Here is a 17,948-nt window from a genome sequence, read left to right on the forward strand (position 1 = left end):
TCCTTTGCCCCTCCGTGCGCTTCCCACAGCGAGTCCACCCAGGCGGGGTCCTGGGGAAGCCGGAGGGTCCTGCCCCCCAACTCCGCAGTCAGACGTGACTCTCAGCCAGCCAGTAAAACAGAAGGTTTATTAGATGACAGGAACATGGTCTAAAACAGAGCTTGCAGGTGCAGAGGACAGGACCCCTCATCCAAGTCCATCTTGGGGGGCAGTGAGCCAGACAACCCCGTCTGCACTTCACTCCATGTCCCCAGCCAGCCCCAAACTGAAACTCCCTCCTGACCCTCCTCCTCTGGGCTCTGTCCCTTTCCCGGGCGAGGAGGGCACCTGATTCCTTTGTTCTCCAACCCTTTAGCTCTCACCTTGCAGGGGGGAAGGGCCCAGGCCATCAGTTGCCAGGAGGCAGAGTGTCGGCCATTTATGTACCCTGGCCCTTTGCTCTGCAACAATCACACTCCCTTATCCCACCCCCTAGAGACTTAAGAAATGCTGAGGGGAAACTGAGGCACCCCCACAGTATTCAGAGGAGACATTAAGAACAGTCCCACTTCACACCAGCCTCGGAGGCCACGGGCCTCCCCTATGAGCTGCGGGGGCCTGGGGCCCGGCCCAGTACAGGGGTCACCCCCAAGGCCTGGCACAGGCCAGGCACAGAGCAGACCTGGATTCTGAGGGGCAGGGAGGCCTGAGCTGTGAGCCTGAGGGTGGCAGACAGTCGGGGCGAGGGGACCGGGCAGTGGGGCGAGGGGAGGGGACTAGTGTCACAGAGTGTGGGGGAGTTGGGCCCCGCACCCCCCACTCCCTGCGATTCACCGGGACTCTCAGCCAGCCAGTAACACAGAAGGTTTATTAGGCGACAGGAACCTGGTCCAAACCAGAGCTTGTAGGTGCAGAGACCAGGACCCCTCAGTCAGGTCCGTCTTGGGGGTGGGGAGCCTAGACCCCGACCTCGGGTCTCCCTCCGTTTTCCCAGCCAGCTCCAATCTGAAACCTCCTCCAGCCTTCGCACCCAGCCCCCTCCCACCCCCCGGCTCCTCCTCCAGCCTTTGTCCAGGTGCCTGGGCAGGTGTCACCTGGCTCCAACCCCTTCCTGGGCTCAGGGCCCCTGCTCAGGTATCGTCCCTTGACATCACCCCCTGATACCCCCCACCATCCAGCACCAGCGCAGCCAGTCCCAGTCTAACTCCCCCCAACATCCCAGGTCAATGCGCCCCACTCCACCACATAGACACTGGTGCAATACAAAGGGAAACTGAGGCACACAGCATTCATGCAAAACAGTAAGACTCACATAGGCTCACATACAACATAACAAGGGAAAATCCCTGGGCAGGGCAGGGCCATGAGGGGTCCCAGGGTGGGTCGCCAGGGGTCCCAGGGCAGGGCTGCGAGGGGTCCCAGGGGCAGGGCGGGGCCATGAGGGGTCCCTGGGCAGGGCAGGGCCACGAGGGGTCCCTGGGCAGGGCAGGGCTGCGAGGGGTTCCAGGGCAGGGCAGGGCCGCGAGGGGTCCCAGGGCAGGGCCGCGAGGGGTCCCAGGGCAGGGCCGCGAGGGGTCCCAGGGCAGGGTCGCCAGGGGTCCCAGGGAAGGGCTGCGAGGGGTCCCAGGGCAGGGTCACCAGGGGTCCCAGGGCAGGGCAGGGCCGTGAGGGGTCCCACGGCAGGGTCGCCAGGGGTCCCAGGGCAGGGCTGCGAGGGGTCCCAGGGGCAGGGCGGGGCCATGAGGGGTCCCAGGGCAGGGCCGCCAGGGGTCCCAGGGCAGGGCAGGGTCGCCAGGGGTCCCAGGGCAGGGCAGGGCTGCAAGGGGTCCCAGGGCAGGGTCGCCAGGGTCCCAGGGCAGGGCAGGGCCGCGAGGGGTCCCAGGGCAGGGCTGCGAGGGGTCCCAGGGCAGGGTCGCCAGGGGTCCCAGGGCAGGGCAGGGCAGGGCCGCGAGGGGTCCCAGGACAGGGCCGCAAGGGGTCCCAGGGCAGGGCAGGGCCGTGAGGGGTCCCAGGGCAGGGCAGGGCCGCGAGGGGTACCAGGGCAGGGCAGGGTTGCCGGGGTCCCAGGGCAGGGCAGGGCCGCGAGGGGTCCCTGGGCAGGGCCGCGAGGGGTCCCAGGGCAGGGTCGCCAGGGGTCCCAGGGCAGGGCAGGGCCGCCAGGGGTCCCAGGACAGGGCCGCGAGGGGTCCCAGGGCAGGGCAGGGCCGCGAGGGGTCCCAGGGCAGGGCAGGGTCGCCGGGGTCCCAGGGCAGGGCAGGGCCGCGAGAGGTCCCAGGGCAGGGCAGGGCCGCGAGGGGTCCCAGGGGCAGGGCGGGGCCGCGAGGGGTCCCAGGGCAGGGCTGCGAGGGGTCCCAGGGGCAGGGCCGCGAGGGGTCCCAGGGGCAGGGCGGGGCCGTGAGGGGTCCCAGGGCAGGGCCGCGAGGGGTCCCAGGGGCAGGGCGGGGCCGCGAGGGGTCCCAGGGCAGGGCTGCGAGGGGTCCCAGGGGCAGGGCGGGGCCGCGAGGGGTCCCAGGGCAGGTTCTGTCCATCCTGACACGCTGTGATGCTCTGTTCCTCGCCCAGGACGTCCCGTCGGAGGAGGGGACCCCGGAGCCCGGGCAGCAGGGCTTGGAGCAGCCCACCCTGCACCTGGCACTGCTGAGCCTCACGTGAGTAGGGCAGGGCTGCAGGATCCACGGGCTGGGGGTGACGGAGATCAGCCCAGGGGCCCGTCCCGTGGGGTGCGGGGGGCCAGGCGCCAGGCAGTGCCCAGGGCTTCACCAGCCTCTCTTGCTCTTCCTCAGTGCGCCGAAAGCCGAGGAACAGACGCTGCATCTGGGCTCGCCCCTGGGCTCCAAGGTACGGCTGCCGGGTTACGGTCGTCATGGCGCCGGGGCAGCAGGAGCTGCCGGGTTACGGTCGTCGTGGCGCCGGGGCAGCAGGGGCTGCCGGGTTACGGTCGTCGTGGCGCCGGGGCAGCAGGGGCTGCCGGGTTACGGTCGTCGTGGCGCCGGGGCAGCAGGGGCTGCCGGGTTACGGTCGTCGTGGCGCCGGGGCAGCAGGGGCTGCCGGGTTACGGTCGTCACGGCGCCGGGGCAGCAGGGGCTGCCGGGTTACGGTCGTCACGGCGCCGGGGCAGCAGGGGCTGCCGGGTTACGGTCGTCACGGCGCCGGGGCAGCAGGGGCTGCCGGGTTACGGTCGTCATGGCGCCGGGGCAGCAGGGGCTGCCGGGTTACGGTTGTCATGGCGCTGGGAGGAGCTGCCGGCTAAGTACAGCAAGTGAATCCATTTAGCCTGGTATGATTCACCCCTGGGTCAGACCCTGGGCCCAGCCAGCCCATGTCTCCCGTCCGCCCCCCTCGGTCAGACCCTGGGCCCTCCAGTGGCTGGCGGCGGTGACTCTGCCAGGAGGGGGAGAGTCGGTGGGGGGGTGGCCGGGGGGCTGTGCCGGGGGGGGGCCTGGCGGTGGTGGCTCTGCCAGGAGGGGGAGAGTCGGTGGAGGGGTGGCCGGGGGGCTGTACCAGGTGGGGGGGCTGGCGGTGGTGACTCTGCCAGGAGGTGAGGCTGTTTGGGGGAGGCTGGCGGGGTGGCTATTCGGGGGGGACTGGCTGGGGAGGCTGTGCCTTGAGGGGGCTGTTTGGGGGGCTGGCAGCGGCCCCATGGTGTGTCCCCTTCCCCAGAGCTTCCCGGTGCGGTCGCTGGGCTGGGTGGAGATGAGCGAGGAGGAGATGGCGCCAGGCAAGAGCAGCGCAGCTGTGAACTCCTGCATCCGCCAGCTGGCCCCCCACGGGCCCCCCCCGCTGGGGGGCTGGGACCAGGTGAGCGGGGGAGGAGGGGGGCGGGGCCAGTCCCTGGGGGCGCGAGCTGGGCTGGGCAGTGAGCTGCAGGGAATGGGGTCCCCATAGGGCTAATCCCCAGCCAGGCATCCCCCCCACTGCTGCCCTGCCCCAGGTCTGACCTCTGACCCTATGCTGATCCCGCACTCTGAGCCCCTCCCCCCAACCCCGCGCTCTGAGCCCCTCCCCCGCCCTGCCCCCGCTCACCCCGCGCTCTGAGCCCCTCCCCCGCCCTGCCCCCCACCCCGCGCTCTGAGCCCCTCCCCCGCCCTGTCCCCGCTCACCCCGCGCTCTGAGCCCCTCCCCCGCCCTGTCCCCGCTCACCCCGCGCTCTGAGCCCCTCCCCCACCCTGTCCCCGCTCACCCCGCGCTCTGAGCCCCTCCCCCGCCCTGCCCCCCCACCCCGCGCTCTGAACCCCTCCCCCGCCCTGCCCCCGCTCACCCCCGCGCTCTGAGCCCCTCCCCCACCCTGTCCCCGCTCACCCCGCGCTCTGAACCCCTCCCCCGCCCTGCCCCCCCACCCCGCGCTCTGAACCCCTCCCCCGCCCTGCCCTCGCTCACCCCGCGCTCTGAGCCCCTCCCCCACCCTGTCCCCGCTCACCCCGCGCTCTGAGCCCCTCCCCCGCCCTGCCCCCCCACCCCGCGCTCTGAGCCCCTCCCCCGCCCTGCCCCCGCTCACCCCGCGCTCTGAGCCCCTCCCCCGCCCTGCCCCCGCTCACCCCGCGCTCTGAGCCCCTCCCCCGCCCTGCCCCCGCTCACCCCGCGCTCTGAGCCCCTCCCCCGCCCTGTCCCCGCTCACCCCGCGCTCTGAGCCCCTCCCCCGCCCTGCCCCCGCTCACCCCGCGCTCTGAGCCCCTCCCCCGCCCTGTCCCCGCTCACCCCGCGCTCTGAGCCCCTCCCCCGCCCTGCCCCCCCACCCCGCGCTCTGAACCCCTCCCCCGCCCTGCCCCCGCTCACCCCGCGCTCTGAGCCCCTCCCCCGCCCTGCCCCCGCTCACCCCGCGCTCTGAGCCCCTCCCCCGCCCTGCCCCCCCACCCCGCGCTCTGAGCCCCTCCCCCACCCTGCCCCCGCTCACCCCGCGCTCTGAGCCCCTCCCCCCAACCCCGTGCTCTGAGCCCCTCCCCCGCCCTGCCCCCGCTCACCCCGCGCTCTGAGCCCCTCCCCCGCCCTGCCCCCCACCCCGTGCTCTGAGCCCCTCCCCCGCCCTGCCCCCCCACCCCGCGCTCTGAGCCCCTCCCCCGCCCTGTCCCCGCTCACCCCGCGCTCTGAGCCCCTCCCCCACCCTGTCCCCGCTCACCCCGCGCTCTGAGCCCCTCCCCCGCCCTGCCCCCCCACCCCGTGCTCTGAACCCCTCCCCCGCCCTGCCCCCGCTCACCCCGCGCTCTGAGCCCCTCCCCCACCCTGTCCCCGCTCACCCCGCGCTCTGAACCCCTCCCCCGCCCTGCCCCCCCACCCCGCGCTCTGAACCCCTCCCCCGCCCTGCCCTCGCTCACCCCGCGCTCTGAGCCCCTCCCCCACCCTGTCCCCGCTCACCCCGCGCTCTGAGCCCCTCCCCCGCCCTGCCCCCCCACCCCGCGCTCTGAGCCCCTCCCCCACCCTGTCCCCGCTCACCCCGCGCTCTGAGCCCCTCCCCCGCCCTGCCCCCCCACCCCGCGCTCTGAACCCCTCCCCCGCCCTGCCCCCGCTCACCCCGCGCTCTGAGCCCCTCCCCCGCCCTGCCCCCCCACCCCGCGCTCTGAGCCCCTCCCCCACCCTGCCCCCGCTCACCCCGCGCTCTGAGCCCCTCCCCCGCCCTGTCCCCGCTCACCCCGCGCTCTGAGCCCCTCCCCCGCCCTGCCCCCGCTCACCCCGCGCTCTGAGCCCCTCCCCCGCCCTGCCCCCGCTCACCCCGCGCTCTGAGCCCCTCCCCCACCCTGTCCCCGCTCACCCCGCTCTCCACCTAGGGCCGGGCCATGCTGATGTTCCTGGACCACGAGACGCTGCAGCTGGTGGAGCCGGTGGCGCGGACGCTGCTGCACGCCCAGCCCGTGGCCACCATCCGCGTGTGGGGCGTCGGCCGGGACGATGGCAGGTAGGTGGCCCTGGGCAACCGGCCGTGCCCCTGCAGGGCGCAGCTTGGGGGCCCCCTCGCCCGGCCACCCTAACGCTCCGGGACAAGGAGCGGTACAGTACCGGCCCCGTGTGTCCCCCCGTGTTCCATGGCCCCCGTCTGACCCCGGTGTGTCCTCCCGTGTCCCCCCCCATCTGGCCCCCGTGTGCCCCCCATGTGCCATGACCTCCATCTGCTCCCGATGTGCTATGGCCCCGGTGTGCCCCCCCGTCTGGCCCCCATGTGCCATGGCCCCCAGCTGCCCCCTTTGCCCCCCTGTGTGCCATCTGCCCCCCATGTGCCCCTCCGTCTGCACCACATCTGCCTCCAGTGTGCCATGGCCACTGTCTGCCCTCATCGGCCCGCCATGTGCCGTGGACTCCGTGTGCTCTCCCCGTCTGGCCTCCTGTAACGAGGCTGGTTCTGGCGGGGCCCAACTGAGAGTGCCAATTCAGGACAAATTGCTCAAAGCAGGGCAGTTACAGCCCCAGGCTGGGGTTTCTGTGAACACCAAGGCAAACCCAAGCAGCCAGACAGATAGGACTTTGGTCTCACCCCACTGGCTAACCACAAGTCACACAAGCCATTCCCTTAGACACCCCAGTTTGCCAGTATCCCCACCAGTGCCACTCATTATGGGGACAGATGGTTATGAAAACCAGTACCCCAGTAAAAGGAAAAAGGTTCTCTCGATCCCAAAGGACCAAGCCCCAGACCCAGGTCAATATACAAATCAGATCTTACCCCCAAATCACGCTGTTGCCAATCCTTTCAAATCTAAAATCTAAAGGTTTATTCATACAAGGAAAAGATAGAGATGAGAGCTAGAATTGGTTAAATGGAATCAATTACATACAGTTATGGCAAAGTTCTTGGTTCAGGCTTGTAGCAGTGATGGAATAAGCTGCAGGTTCAAATCAAGTCTCTGGAGAACACCCCCAGCTGGGATGGGTCATCAGTCCTTGGTTCAAAGCTTCGGTTTGTAGCAAAGTCCCTCCAGAGGCAAAAATCAGGACTGAAGACCAGATGGAGATGAGACATCACCCTTTTATAGTCTCTTCCAGGTGTACGAACCCCTCTTTGTTCTTACTGTGGGAAGTTACAGCAAAATGGAGTTTGGAGTCACATGGGCAAGTCCCTGCAATTGTATCGCTGATGGTCCTTAATGGCCCATCCAGCAGGCTGGGCAGAGCTGTCACCAACGTGTCTGGGGTGTCACCCAGAAGCACAGCACAAGTTTGAAATACAGACAGTACAGAGCCAATACCTATATCTTTAAGTACAGAAATGATACACACATATAGACAGCATCATCCTAACCAGCAAAGCATCACCTTGTCTTAGACGCCTTCTTTGACTCCCTGTATACAAGATTTGGTGCCACTACGGGACCTTGGTTGCAACAATGATCTACGTGGTCCTAGATTATGTCAACAATGTCACACTCCTGTCAGCCCTCTTTCCAGAGCGCCCAGGCTGGGGGCGTTGGCCCCGATCTGAGTGACACCAGGCAGGACTCTGGGCAGCGTCTGCCCTCAGGGCACCTGTCCCAGGGCAAGGACCCTGCTCCGCTTCGGGGCCTCCTGGGTCTGGCCTCGGAGCGTTCAGCCCCCTGGTCACCCCATGAGCTCCCCGCAGCGAGTCCCCCTGGGCAGGACCCCTGGGGAGCCTCACCCCCAAAGGGCCCTGCCCCCCACGCTGCAGCCAGCCGTGACTCCCAGCCCGCATGTGGCACAGACGGGTTATTATCGTCGGGAACCCAGCGTAGAACAGAGCTTGGTAGCACTGGGATCGGGGACCCTCAGCAAAGTCCATCTGGTGGGGGGCAGAGCCCTGGGCCCTCGCCCCTGAGTCCCCAACCAGGAGAATGACTCGCTTCCAGCTGCCCAGCCCCCATCACGCCCATTGCCGTCCTCCGTCCTTTGTCCCTTTCCCCGGTCCAGCAGGTCACCCCAGCTGCACCAACACCCCCGGCTGCTCCTTGCAGAGGAGGGGGCCTGGCCAGCAGCTGCCAGGTGTGATGGAGCAAGGAGTGGGGAGCATTGACCTGCGGATGTTACTGGGACTGGCTGCGTTGGTGCTGGATGGTAGAGGGGTATCAGGGGGTGACGTCACTTGCGGGACGATACCTGAGCCTGTAACTCAGGAGGGGGCTGGGGCCAGGTGACACCTTCGGCAGGGGAAACTGGACAAAGGCTGGAGGAGGATCCGGGGGGAGGCTGTTTGAGACGGCTGGAAGGGGTTTCAGTTTGGAGGTGGCTGGGGAAACGGAGGGAGACCCAGAGCCGGGGTCTAGGCTACCTGTTCCCCGAGATGGACCTGACTGAGGGGTCCTGTTCCCTATACCTACAAGCTCTGTTTTAGACCATGTTCCTGCCATCTAATAAACCTTTTGTGTTACTGGCTGGCTAAGAGTCCTGGTGAATCGCAGGAAGTGGGGGGTGAGGGGCCCTGACTCTCCCACACTCCGTGACACCAGGCTACCAATTGTCGGCCGTTCTCTGCAGCCCACCAGCAGCCACACCTGCCCTCTGGGGGTCTCTGCAATGATAACACACCCTTGTCCCACCACCTCGGTACTTGAGTAACACATGGGGAAACTGAGGCACACACAGTGTTCAGGCAAAACATTAAGAACATTCACACTTTGTCACCCCCCCACCACATGCCATCTGCCCCCCTTGTTCCCCCCTGTACCTCAGTCCCGTTTCCCACTGCCACTGGGCCCCCCTGCTCTCCAAGGGGCCTCCAGCAGTCTGGGGAGGAGGCACTGTCCCTTGGGGTTTGGGATGTGGGGGGGAAATTGCTTGGAATCTGAAAAGGCCTTCAGAGGAACAGCCGCTGCTTGGGGGGGCGCTGGGCTCTGCACCCCTGTCTCGGAGTCCCCAGGCAATGCTCTGGAACTGCTCCCTACGAAGCCAGGCAGGACTCTGGGGAAGTCTCCTCTCTGTGAGCAGACTATCTGCAGGACACACAGCTTCCCCCTTCCTGGGTCTGACCTCGGAGCATTCAGCCTCCTCTGCCCCTCCGTGCGCTTCCCACAGCGAGTCCGCCCAGGCGGGGTCCTGGGGAAGCCAGAGGGTCCTGCCCCCCAACTCTGCAGTCAGACGTGACTCTCAGCCAACCGGAAAAACAGAGGGTTTATTAGGCGACAGGAACCACAGCGTAGGGCAGAACTTGGTAGCACAGAAATCAGTGACTTTCAGCCAAGTCCATCTTGGGGCAAGTGGAGCCCAGAGTCAGGACTAGTGGAGCCCAGAGCCAGGGCTCTGGTTCCCTCCCCCCCCCCCCAACACTGCGCCCCAAGCCAGCGGAGACCGACTCGCTTCCAGCTGCCTGGCTCCTGACCTGCCCATTGCTCCTCCTCTGGCCTTTCTCTCGCTTCTTGGGCCAGAGTCATCTGGTCGCATCCCCCTCCGGTGTCTCAGGTGATGAAAGGGTGGCCACAGCACCCCTGCAGGCAGCTGGAGCAGCCCCGGCAAAAGTCACACATGCTTATTCCCACCACCCAGGCACTGGTGCAATACACAGGGAAACTGAGGCACAACCAGCATTCATGCAAAACAGTCAGACTCACTGTGATGGTGCTGCCCATGGAGCCAGCTGAGGACACTCCACCAGCGTGAACTGCAAACAGACCGGGGCAGACAAAACCCACACGCGGGTGGATATTCCACTACTGAGATTTACCCAGCCAGCCCAAACCAGCCTCTGTGTGTGGTACTTCGAGTTCTGGACAGGATCTTTTCGGGGGGGACAAGGTAATCCATGTATCAATCCCCACTGTGTCATCGGCATAGGGTGGATATTACACTCCCGCACACACACACGCACACGCCGTCTCCTCGTTACCAGCTCGTTGCTCCCCTGAACATCTCTGGCCAGGTGAGTTCGACGGGGGAGGGGTGGAGCCGGGCTTCTGCCGATCCGGATCGATGCTCCCATGTTGACAAGACGAGACCCGGGGTCCTCTGCACGACACCTCGCACATATAGCCACTTCCCTCTCCTGCAAATCGAGCCCAGCGTCAAAATCTGTGTCTGTGGGTCCCCGGCGGCGCTTCCTTCTGGGCGCTGTCCCACTGCCCCACGTTTACGTCCAGAGAGGGTGTTTTCAAAAGAAGGTGCCGCGTCTAACCCCCAAGGCCGTCAACACGTCTGCTCTTCTGCCGTGAGCCCACTGGGCCGGTTTTGCTGTTCTTGGCCCTGGCTCCCATCCCCTCTCCGAGGGTTGCAGCTGTCTGGAGGTGCCGGCCTTCCACCACCCCCGTTCACACCTCGTTCATGCAACGGGGCAATGGACTAAAACGGGGGCTGGGGAGCTTGTTCTGGTCCTCGGGAAAAGACATTTTTCTTCTACCTTAACTGTCCTTAGGGGCTATGACATTATACCAAGCTCAATACAAGGTTTCTATATCAGGATTTGATACAAAGTTCCCATATCAAAGGACTTGACACAAAGTTGCATGAAAACAGAGGACGCGCATGGACAGACCCAAGACAAGGTTGTACGAAGAGGCCTGACACGAAGTCGTGTGGAAGTTCTGCGAAGATGCTTAATGCGGAGATTTATCTACATGCAGTACCTCCCTGGTTACTCAGACGTCCAAACAACGCAGTTCCCTCAACGTGCCCGGCCTCCATCCAGACACACCTGTCAGGTATGATGATGATTACTGAAAATCTGATCGCATCATAGAAAAGAAAAGATTCTCCTGACCCCAAAGGATCAAGCCCCAGACCCAGGTCCAATTAGAACTCAGATCTTACCCAAAATACACGCTTCTAGCCAATTCTTGTTAACTAAACGAAAATTTATTTAAAAAGAAAAGATCAATATAAAGACAGACTTGAATTCAATTCTTGAGGTCCAGATACAGAGCGGAGATGAGTTTGTAGTGGCCAAAATCCCTTTTAGAAATAGTCCAGAGGTCATAGTCCAACGTCCATGTTCAGGGTGACTCCAGTCAGTGACTGGGGATCTCAATCCTTATGGCTCAGGGTTCCCCCTCTTGAAACCCAAAGCAGATCTGGGATGAAGAAGGATCATGTCCCAGGGTTTTTATACATTTCCTGCAGCCTTTTGGCTTGAGAAGACAATAGGGTTAACTTTCCTTCTCCCAAACATCCTGGCAATTAGCCCAGGGAAATTTATCCATTGAACAGTTCAGATACACGTTACCAAGACCTTCAAAGAGACATGTAGACAATAACACTATTTCACTCAAGTATCTTCTGAAATATTAATACTCCTTTTTTGATCTTTGAATCAAAGCTATAGCCATAGACAAGGCTTAGAATCGTAGAATATCAGGGTTGGAAGGGACCTCAGGAGGACATCTAGTCCAATCCCCTGCTCAAAGCAGGACCAACCCCCAACTAAATCATCCCAGCCAGGGCTTTGTCAAGCCTCGACCTCCCCCACTTGTTTGCTGACATCACAAGACCTGTACAAACCTCTGCCCTTCTCTAACTATGCCGGCTGCATAACAATGCCGGCTGCTCTGTTCATTTACATCTCTTCCCAACCAGTCTTTACAGTTCGGCCCTGGGTCAGGTCAGTCTGTGAGTTAATTAACTCTTTCTGGCCCTATGTCACCTTTCATAATGTCACACTCACATACACCATAGCAAGGGAAAATCCCCAATTTGTCACACTCGGTCACTCCAAGCCTTGACTCTGGGAGCCAGCCTGACCCTGCTCTGCTGTGAGAACCCCCACTCCTGGGCTGGTCACGCACAGCCTCTGCATGTAAGCTGCTCCTTGGATTGTGCAACCGAATGACACTAGCCAAGAGCTCCGGTCCCAGACACAACCCTAGGATCCTCAGTCTTGCAACATCCCATTATGCCAACTGGACACTGCAATCTTATATGAGTTTGTCAGTTTAACAAATTAATTGATATGCACCAGGCTTGTTATGCTAAGGGGAGGCTCTGACACGCCTCAGGCCAGACGCACTGCTTCAGGTAGAACAAACAAACGTTAACTACAAAGATAGGTTTTAAGTGATTATAAGTCAAAGCAAAACAAGTCAGACTTGATCAAATGAAATAAAAGCAAAACACGTCCTAAGCTGATCTTAACACTTTCAGTGTCCTTGCAAGCTTAGATGCGTCTCACCACAGGATGGCTGGTTTCCCTTCAGCCAGGCTCTCCCCTTTCATCAGCGCTTCAGTGGCTTGGTGGTGGCGTCTGTAGATGGAGGTGGAAGAGAGAGGAAGAGCCTGGCAAACGTCTCTTCCTTTTATCATGTCCTTTCCTCACTCTTGGCTTTGCCCCCCCCCTTCAGGGTCAGGTGAGCATTACCTCATCGCAGTCCCAAACTGACCAAGGGAAGGGGGGTGACTCACTTGAGAGACCAACTTGAGAGACCACTTGTGTTGCTGCCTAGGCCAGTGTCCTTTGTTCCTGTGAGGCTGGGCCGGGTTTGTCCTGAGGAGGTGTGAACGGCCTGTCTGCTCTTGGAGAGTTTTGCCTGGGCTTGCTTTAAGCCAGGAGGACATATTTCCAGCCTCTTAACTATAGACATGAAATTACACATATAGCATCACGATAACAACAATGCTCAGGGCATCATGGGACTTCCGAAGACCCCGAGCATGACAAACTTTGCACTGGATACCACACAATCATTTTATAAAGACGAACATGGGGGTGCTGGGTGTTCCTCCGAGGTACAGAGCATCACACTCACATACAACATAACAAGGGAAAATCCCCAGTATGTCAACCCCACTGCTGGGGGGCACTGGGCTCTGCACCCACTGCCGGGGGGGCACTGGGCTCTGCACCCCGCCACTGGGGGTCTCTGGGCTCTGCACCCACTGCTGGGGGGCTCTGGGCTCTGCACCCGGCTGCCAGCCCCATGGGGGCCCCCCTTGGTGAGGGGAAACTGGCTCCAGACTCATTGCACATCTCAGCTGACACCTGTCTCGTCTGGCCCCTGGATAGACGGGATCTGGCCTCAGGTCGATCTGGGTCCAGTCCGGCCCGCCAGGCCGGCGCGGAGCCCAGGGCTGGGGGGGGCCGTGGATCCCTCCCGCCCGGCCGGGTTGGTGGGAAGATGCTGCAGGGCTCAGTTTGGCAGGCAGGGTCAGAGGTCGTGACCTCCAGAACTCAGCCTTGACCCCTCTGCTCAGTGCTCAGGGTGAGGGCTCAGCAGGGGGCTCTGACCCTCCGGGTCTCCCCCCGCAGGGACTTTGCCTACGTGGCCCGGGACCCACTGACACAGATGCTAAAATGCCACGTGTTCCGGTGCGAGACGCCAGCCAAGCGCATTGCCACCAGCCTGCAGGGGGTCTGCTCCCAGGTGAGACCCCCCGACCTCCCCGGGCCCCCCTTAGCCCCCCCGAACCTCCCCCCATGGCCACCAGCCTGCATGGGGTCTGCTCCCAGGTGAGACCCCCCAACCTCCCCGGGCCCCGCTTAGCCCCCCCGAACCTCCCCCCATGGCCACCAGCCTGCAGAGGGTCTGCTCCCAGGTGAGACCCCCCGACCTCCCCGGGCCCCCCTTAGCCCCACCGAACCTCCCCCCATGGCCACCAGCCTGCATGGGGTCTGCTCCCAGGTGAGACCCCCTGACCTCCCCGGGCCCCCCTTAGCCCCCCCAAACCTCCCCCCATGGCCACCAGCCTGCAGGGGTTCTGCTCCCAGGTGAGACCCCTGACCTCCCCTGAGCCCCCCCGAACCTCCCCCCATGGCCACCAGCCTGCATGGGGTCTGCTCCCAGGTGAGACCCCCTGACCTCCCCGGGCCCCCCTTAGCCCCCCCGAACCTCCCCCCATGGCCACCAGCCTGCATGGGGTCTGCTCCCAGGTGAGACCCCTGACCTCCCCAGTCCCCCTGAGCCCCCCCCAACCTTCCCCCTGACGCCACCAGCCTGCAGGGGGTCTGCTCCCAGGTGAGACCCCCTGACCTCCCCGAGCCCCCCTTAGCCCCCCCGAATCTCCCCCCATGGCCACCAGCCTGCATGGGGTCTGCTCCCAGGTGAGATCCCCCAACCCCCCCGGACCCCTCTTAGCTCCCCCGAACCTCGCCCCATGGCCACCAGCCTGCATGGGGTCTGCTCCCAGGTGAGACCCCCTGACCTCCCCGGGCCCCCCTTAACCCCCCCGAACTTCCCCCCATGGCCACCAGCCTGCATGGGGTCTGCTCCCAGGTGAGACCCCCCGACCTCCCCAGGCCCCCCTTAGCCCCCCCGAACCTCCCCCCATGGCCACCATCCTGCATGGGGTCTGCTCCCAGGTGAGACCCCCTGACCTCCCCAGTCCCCCTGAGCCCCCCCAAACCTCCCCCCTGACGCCAGCATTCTGCATGGGGTCTGCTCCCAGGTGAGATCCGCCAACCCCCCCGGGCCCCTCTTAGCTCCCCCGAACCTCCCCCCATGGCCACCAGCCTGCATGGGGTCTGCTCCCAGGTGAGACCCCCTGACCTCCCCGGGTCCCCCTTAGCCCCTCAAACCTCCCCCCATGGCCACCAGCCTGCAGGGGGTCTGCTCCCAGGTGAGACCCCCCCGACCTCCCCGGGCCCCCGTTAGCTCCCCCAAACCTCCCCCCATGGCCACCAGCCTGCATGGGGTCTGCTCCCAGGTGAGACCCCCTGACCTCCCCGGGCCCCCCTTAGCCCCTCGAACCTCCCCCCATGGCCACCAGCCTGCATGGGGTCTGCTCCCAGGTGAGACCCCCCCGACCTCCCCGGGCCCCCCTTAGCCCCCCCGAACCTCCCCCCATGGCCACCCAGCCTGCATGGGGTCTGCTCCCAGGTGAGATCCCCCAACCCCCCCGGACCCTCCTTAGCCCCCCCGAACCTCCCCCCATGGCCACCAGCCTGCATGGGGTCTGCTCCCAGGTGAGACCCCCTGACCTCCCCGGGCCCCCCTTAGCCCCCCCAAAACTCCCCCCATGGCCACCAGCCTGCATGGGTTCTGCTCCCAGGTGAGACCCCTGACCTCCCCTGATCCCCCCCAAACCTCCCCCCATGGCCACCAGCCTGCATGGGGTCTGCTCCCAGGTGAGACCCCCTGACCTCCCCAGGCCCCCCTTAGCCCCCCCGAACCTCCCCCCATGGCCAACAGCCTGCATGGGGTCTGCTCCCAGGTGAGACCCCTGACCTCCCCAGACCCCCTGAGCCCCCCCAAACCTCCCCCCTGACGCCACCAGCCTGCATGGGGTCTGCTCCCAGGTGAGACCCCCCCGACCTCCCCGGGTCCCCCTTAGCCCCCCCGAACCTCCCCCCTGACGCCACCAGCCTGCATGGGGTCTGCTCCCAGGTGAGAACACCCGAACTCTCCGGGCCCCCTGATCCCCCCTGAACCGCCCCCCATGGCCACCAGTCTGCAGGGGGTCTGCTCCCAGGTGAGACCCCCTGACCTGCCCGGGCCCCCCTTAGCCCCCCCGAACCTCCCCCCATGGCCACCCAGCCTGCATGGGGTCTGCTCCCAGGTGAGATCCCCCAACCCCCCCGGACCCTCCTTAGCCCCCCCGAACCTCCCCCCATGGCCACCAGCCTGCATGGAGTCTGCTCCCAGGTGAGACCCCCTGACCTCCCCGGGCCCCACTTAGCCCCCCCGAACCTCCCCCCATGGCCACCAGCCTGCATGGGGTCTGCTCCCAGGTGAGACCCCTGACCTCCCCAGTCCCCCTGAGCCCCCCCAAACCTCCCCCCTGACGCCACCATCCTGCAGGGGGTCTGCTCCCAGGTGAGACCCCCTGACCTCCCCGGGCCCCCCTTAACCCCTCGAACCTCCCCCCATGGCCACCAGCCTGCATGGGGTCTGCTCCCAGGTGAGACCCCCCCGACCTCCCCGGGTCCCCCTTAGCCCCCCCGAACCTCCCCCCATGGCCACCAGCCTGCATGGGGTCTGCTCCCAGGTGAGACCCCCTGACCTCCCCGGGCCCCCCTTAGCCCCCCCGAACCTCCCCCCATGGCCACCAGCCTGCATGGGGTCTGCTCCCAGGTGAGACCCCCCTGACCTCCCCAGACCCCCTGAGCCCCCTCGAACCTCCCCCCATGGCCACCAGCCTGCATGGGTTCTGCTCCCAGGTGAGAACACCCGAACTCTCCGGGCCCCCTGATCCCCCCTGAACCTCCCCCCATGGCCACCAGTCTGCAGGGGGTCTGCTCCCAGGTGAGACCCCCCCGACCTCCCCAACCCCCCTGATCGCCCCCAACCTCCCCCCAAACCTCCCCCCGTCACCACCAGCCTGCAGGGCGTCTGCTCCCAGATGAGACCCCTCCTCTCATGCAGCCCCCGGTTTGGCCCTTGCTGCCAGCCGGGTGGGTCGGCCCCGAGGGCCCTGGGCAGAGGTTTCCTGGGGTCTCTGCCAGCCCCTGGGCTGGGCTGTGGACCCGGGGCAGAGGCTCGCCCGGCGCCAGTCCCCACTGGTCAGACAGCATGTGGTGTGTCTGGGTGTGTCGCCCCCGGGCCCCATCACACCAGGCTTGCGGGAACGGCTCCCAGCTCCAGCTGGCCCCGGGGCGCCCCACACGGGTGGGGCTGGCTGGGCTGGGGGGGGGGGGGGGCAGGGATTCACCCCAGCGTGTGTGTCGGTGACCGGGGGGGCTGGATGCAGTGCCTGGCAGGGGGCCTGGGCATGGTGCCTGGGGGGGGGGTCGCGGTGCCTGTGGGGGGGTCGCCTGCAGCCGGACCCGCTGTGACCCCCCTCCCCTAGATGATGGCGCAGCGGCAGAGCACCCGGGCTCTGGTGAACAGCCTCGCACTGGAGCACGCCAAGATGGTGGAGATTCCCTTCCAAGGTAGCGGGGGGGGGACTGGGGGCCTCATGGCAGGGTGGAGACACAAGTGCTGGGGGGTGGCATGGCTGGGGCCAGGCGGGGTCAGTGGCGGGGTGGGGGCCTGGGGCCGGGGTTTGGGAGTGGGGCATACGGTGGGGTCATAGAGTGGGGGTGGGGGCAGGGTCATGGGGGGGTTAAAGGGAGAGGGTGGGGGCATAGGGGAGCTGGAGGGGTGGGGTACAGGGGGGCTGGGCAGTGGGGGGTAGGGTGGGGCCAGGCTTGGCTGGGGGGACAGAGTACTGGGGGGCTGGGCAGGGTGGGAGCAGGCTGGGCTGGGCAGAGGGGGGCAGCATGGGGCCAGGTTGTGCTGGGGGGTACAGAGGGGGCTGGGCTGGGAGGGCAGGGTGGGGCCAGGCTGGGCTGGGGGTATGGGGGGCTTAGCAGTGGGGGGCAGGGTGGGGCCAGGCTGGGCTGGGGGGCAGGGTCCTGGGGGGGCTGTGCGGCTTTGCCAGCCCAGACTCCGTGCGCCCCCGTCTGACCCCCGTCTCTCTCTGGCAGTGGAGTTCCCGGCCCCCAAGACTGAGCTGGTGCAGAAGTTCCAGGTCTCCTACCTGGGCAGCGCGCCCGTCGCCAGGCCTGTGGGTACGGCCTGCGTGGGGGGCTGGGGGGCCCACGGTGCACGCTGCCCCCTTGGGCTGAGCCCAGCGGGCTCCTGTCCACAAGGGGTTAATGGCTGGGGCTCCAGCCTCTGCCTGCTGCTGGCCTGGGGGCTAGGGGGAGCGGGGCCGGGGGCCACCCCATGGCAGGGCCCCCTGGGCGGGCTCCCCCAGCGGCTCCATGGGGCTCGGGGCAGGGCCTGACGGTCGCTGTGATTGGCCCGTTCCCAGGCATGGATGTGATCAACGCGGCCCTGGACTCGGCCCTGGCGGCCCCCAGCCGGGACCACTGGACCCCCAGCCACGTCCACGTGGCCCCCGCCACGCTCAGCATCACCCACGCACAGGTGAGACCCCCCCCTCCCCTGCCCCGCGCTCGGCATCACCTCTCGCTTGGTCTCCAACACCCCCGCCTGCTCCTTGCGGAGGAGGGGGCCTGGCCAGCAGTTGCCAGGCTGCCGGGTGTCGGCCATTCTCTGCAGCCCGTCAGCAGCCACACCTGCCCTCTGGGGGTCTCTGCAATGATAACACACCCTGTCCCACCACCTCAGTACTTGAGTAAGACATGGGGAAACTGAGGCACACCCAGGGTTCCCACCAGGGCCCATCTGCCCATGCCCCCCACCGCGGGGCAGGCACCATGGCACCTGCACCCCTTGCAAATGCCAGAC

At 65.7% G+C, this 17,948-nt stretch overlaps 1 protein-coding gene across 4 annotated transcripts in view; it reads left to right on the forward strand.

The window, feature by feature from the left end:
* APBB1 (amyloid beta precursor protein binding family B member 1) overlaps positions 1–17,948 on the forward strand; it is a 40,775-nt gene that overhangs the window by 20,876 nt on the left and 1,951 nt on the right. For all 4 annotated transcript variants that reach the window (XM_048853771.2, XM_048853850.2, XM_075125500.1 and 1 more), the window contains 8 exons: positions 2,542–2,627; positions 2,763–2,817; positions 3,640–3,777; positions 5,739–5,866; positions 13,082–13,196; positions 16,558–16,642; positions 17,180–17,263; positions 17,509–17,624. In XM_048853771.2, the coding sequence (XP_048709728.2) occupies positions 2,542–2,627; positions 2,763–2,817; positions 3,640–3,777; positions 5,739–5,866; positions 13,082–13,196; positions 16,558–16,642; positions 17,180–17,263; positions 17,509–17,624 (807 nt within the window). The remainder of the gene's footprint in view (positions 1–2,541; positions 2,628–2,762; positions 2,818–3,639; positions 3,778–5,738; positions 5,867–13,081; positions 13,197–16,557; positions 16,643–17,179; positions 17,264–17,508; positions 17,625–17,948) is intronic.

The sequence above is a fragment of the Caretta caretta genome, chromosome 1, assembly GCF_965140235.1.
Source record: "Caretta caretta isolate rCarCar2 chromosome 1, rCarCar1.hap1, whole genome shotgun sequence".
Taxonomy (NCBI): domain Eukaryota; kingdom Metazoa; phylum Chordata; order Testudines; family Cheloniidae; genus Caretta; species Caretta caretta.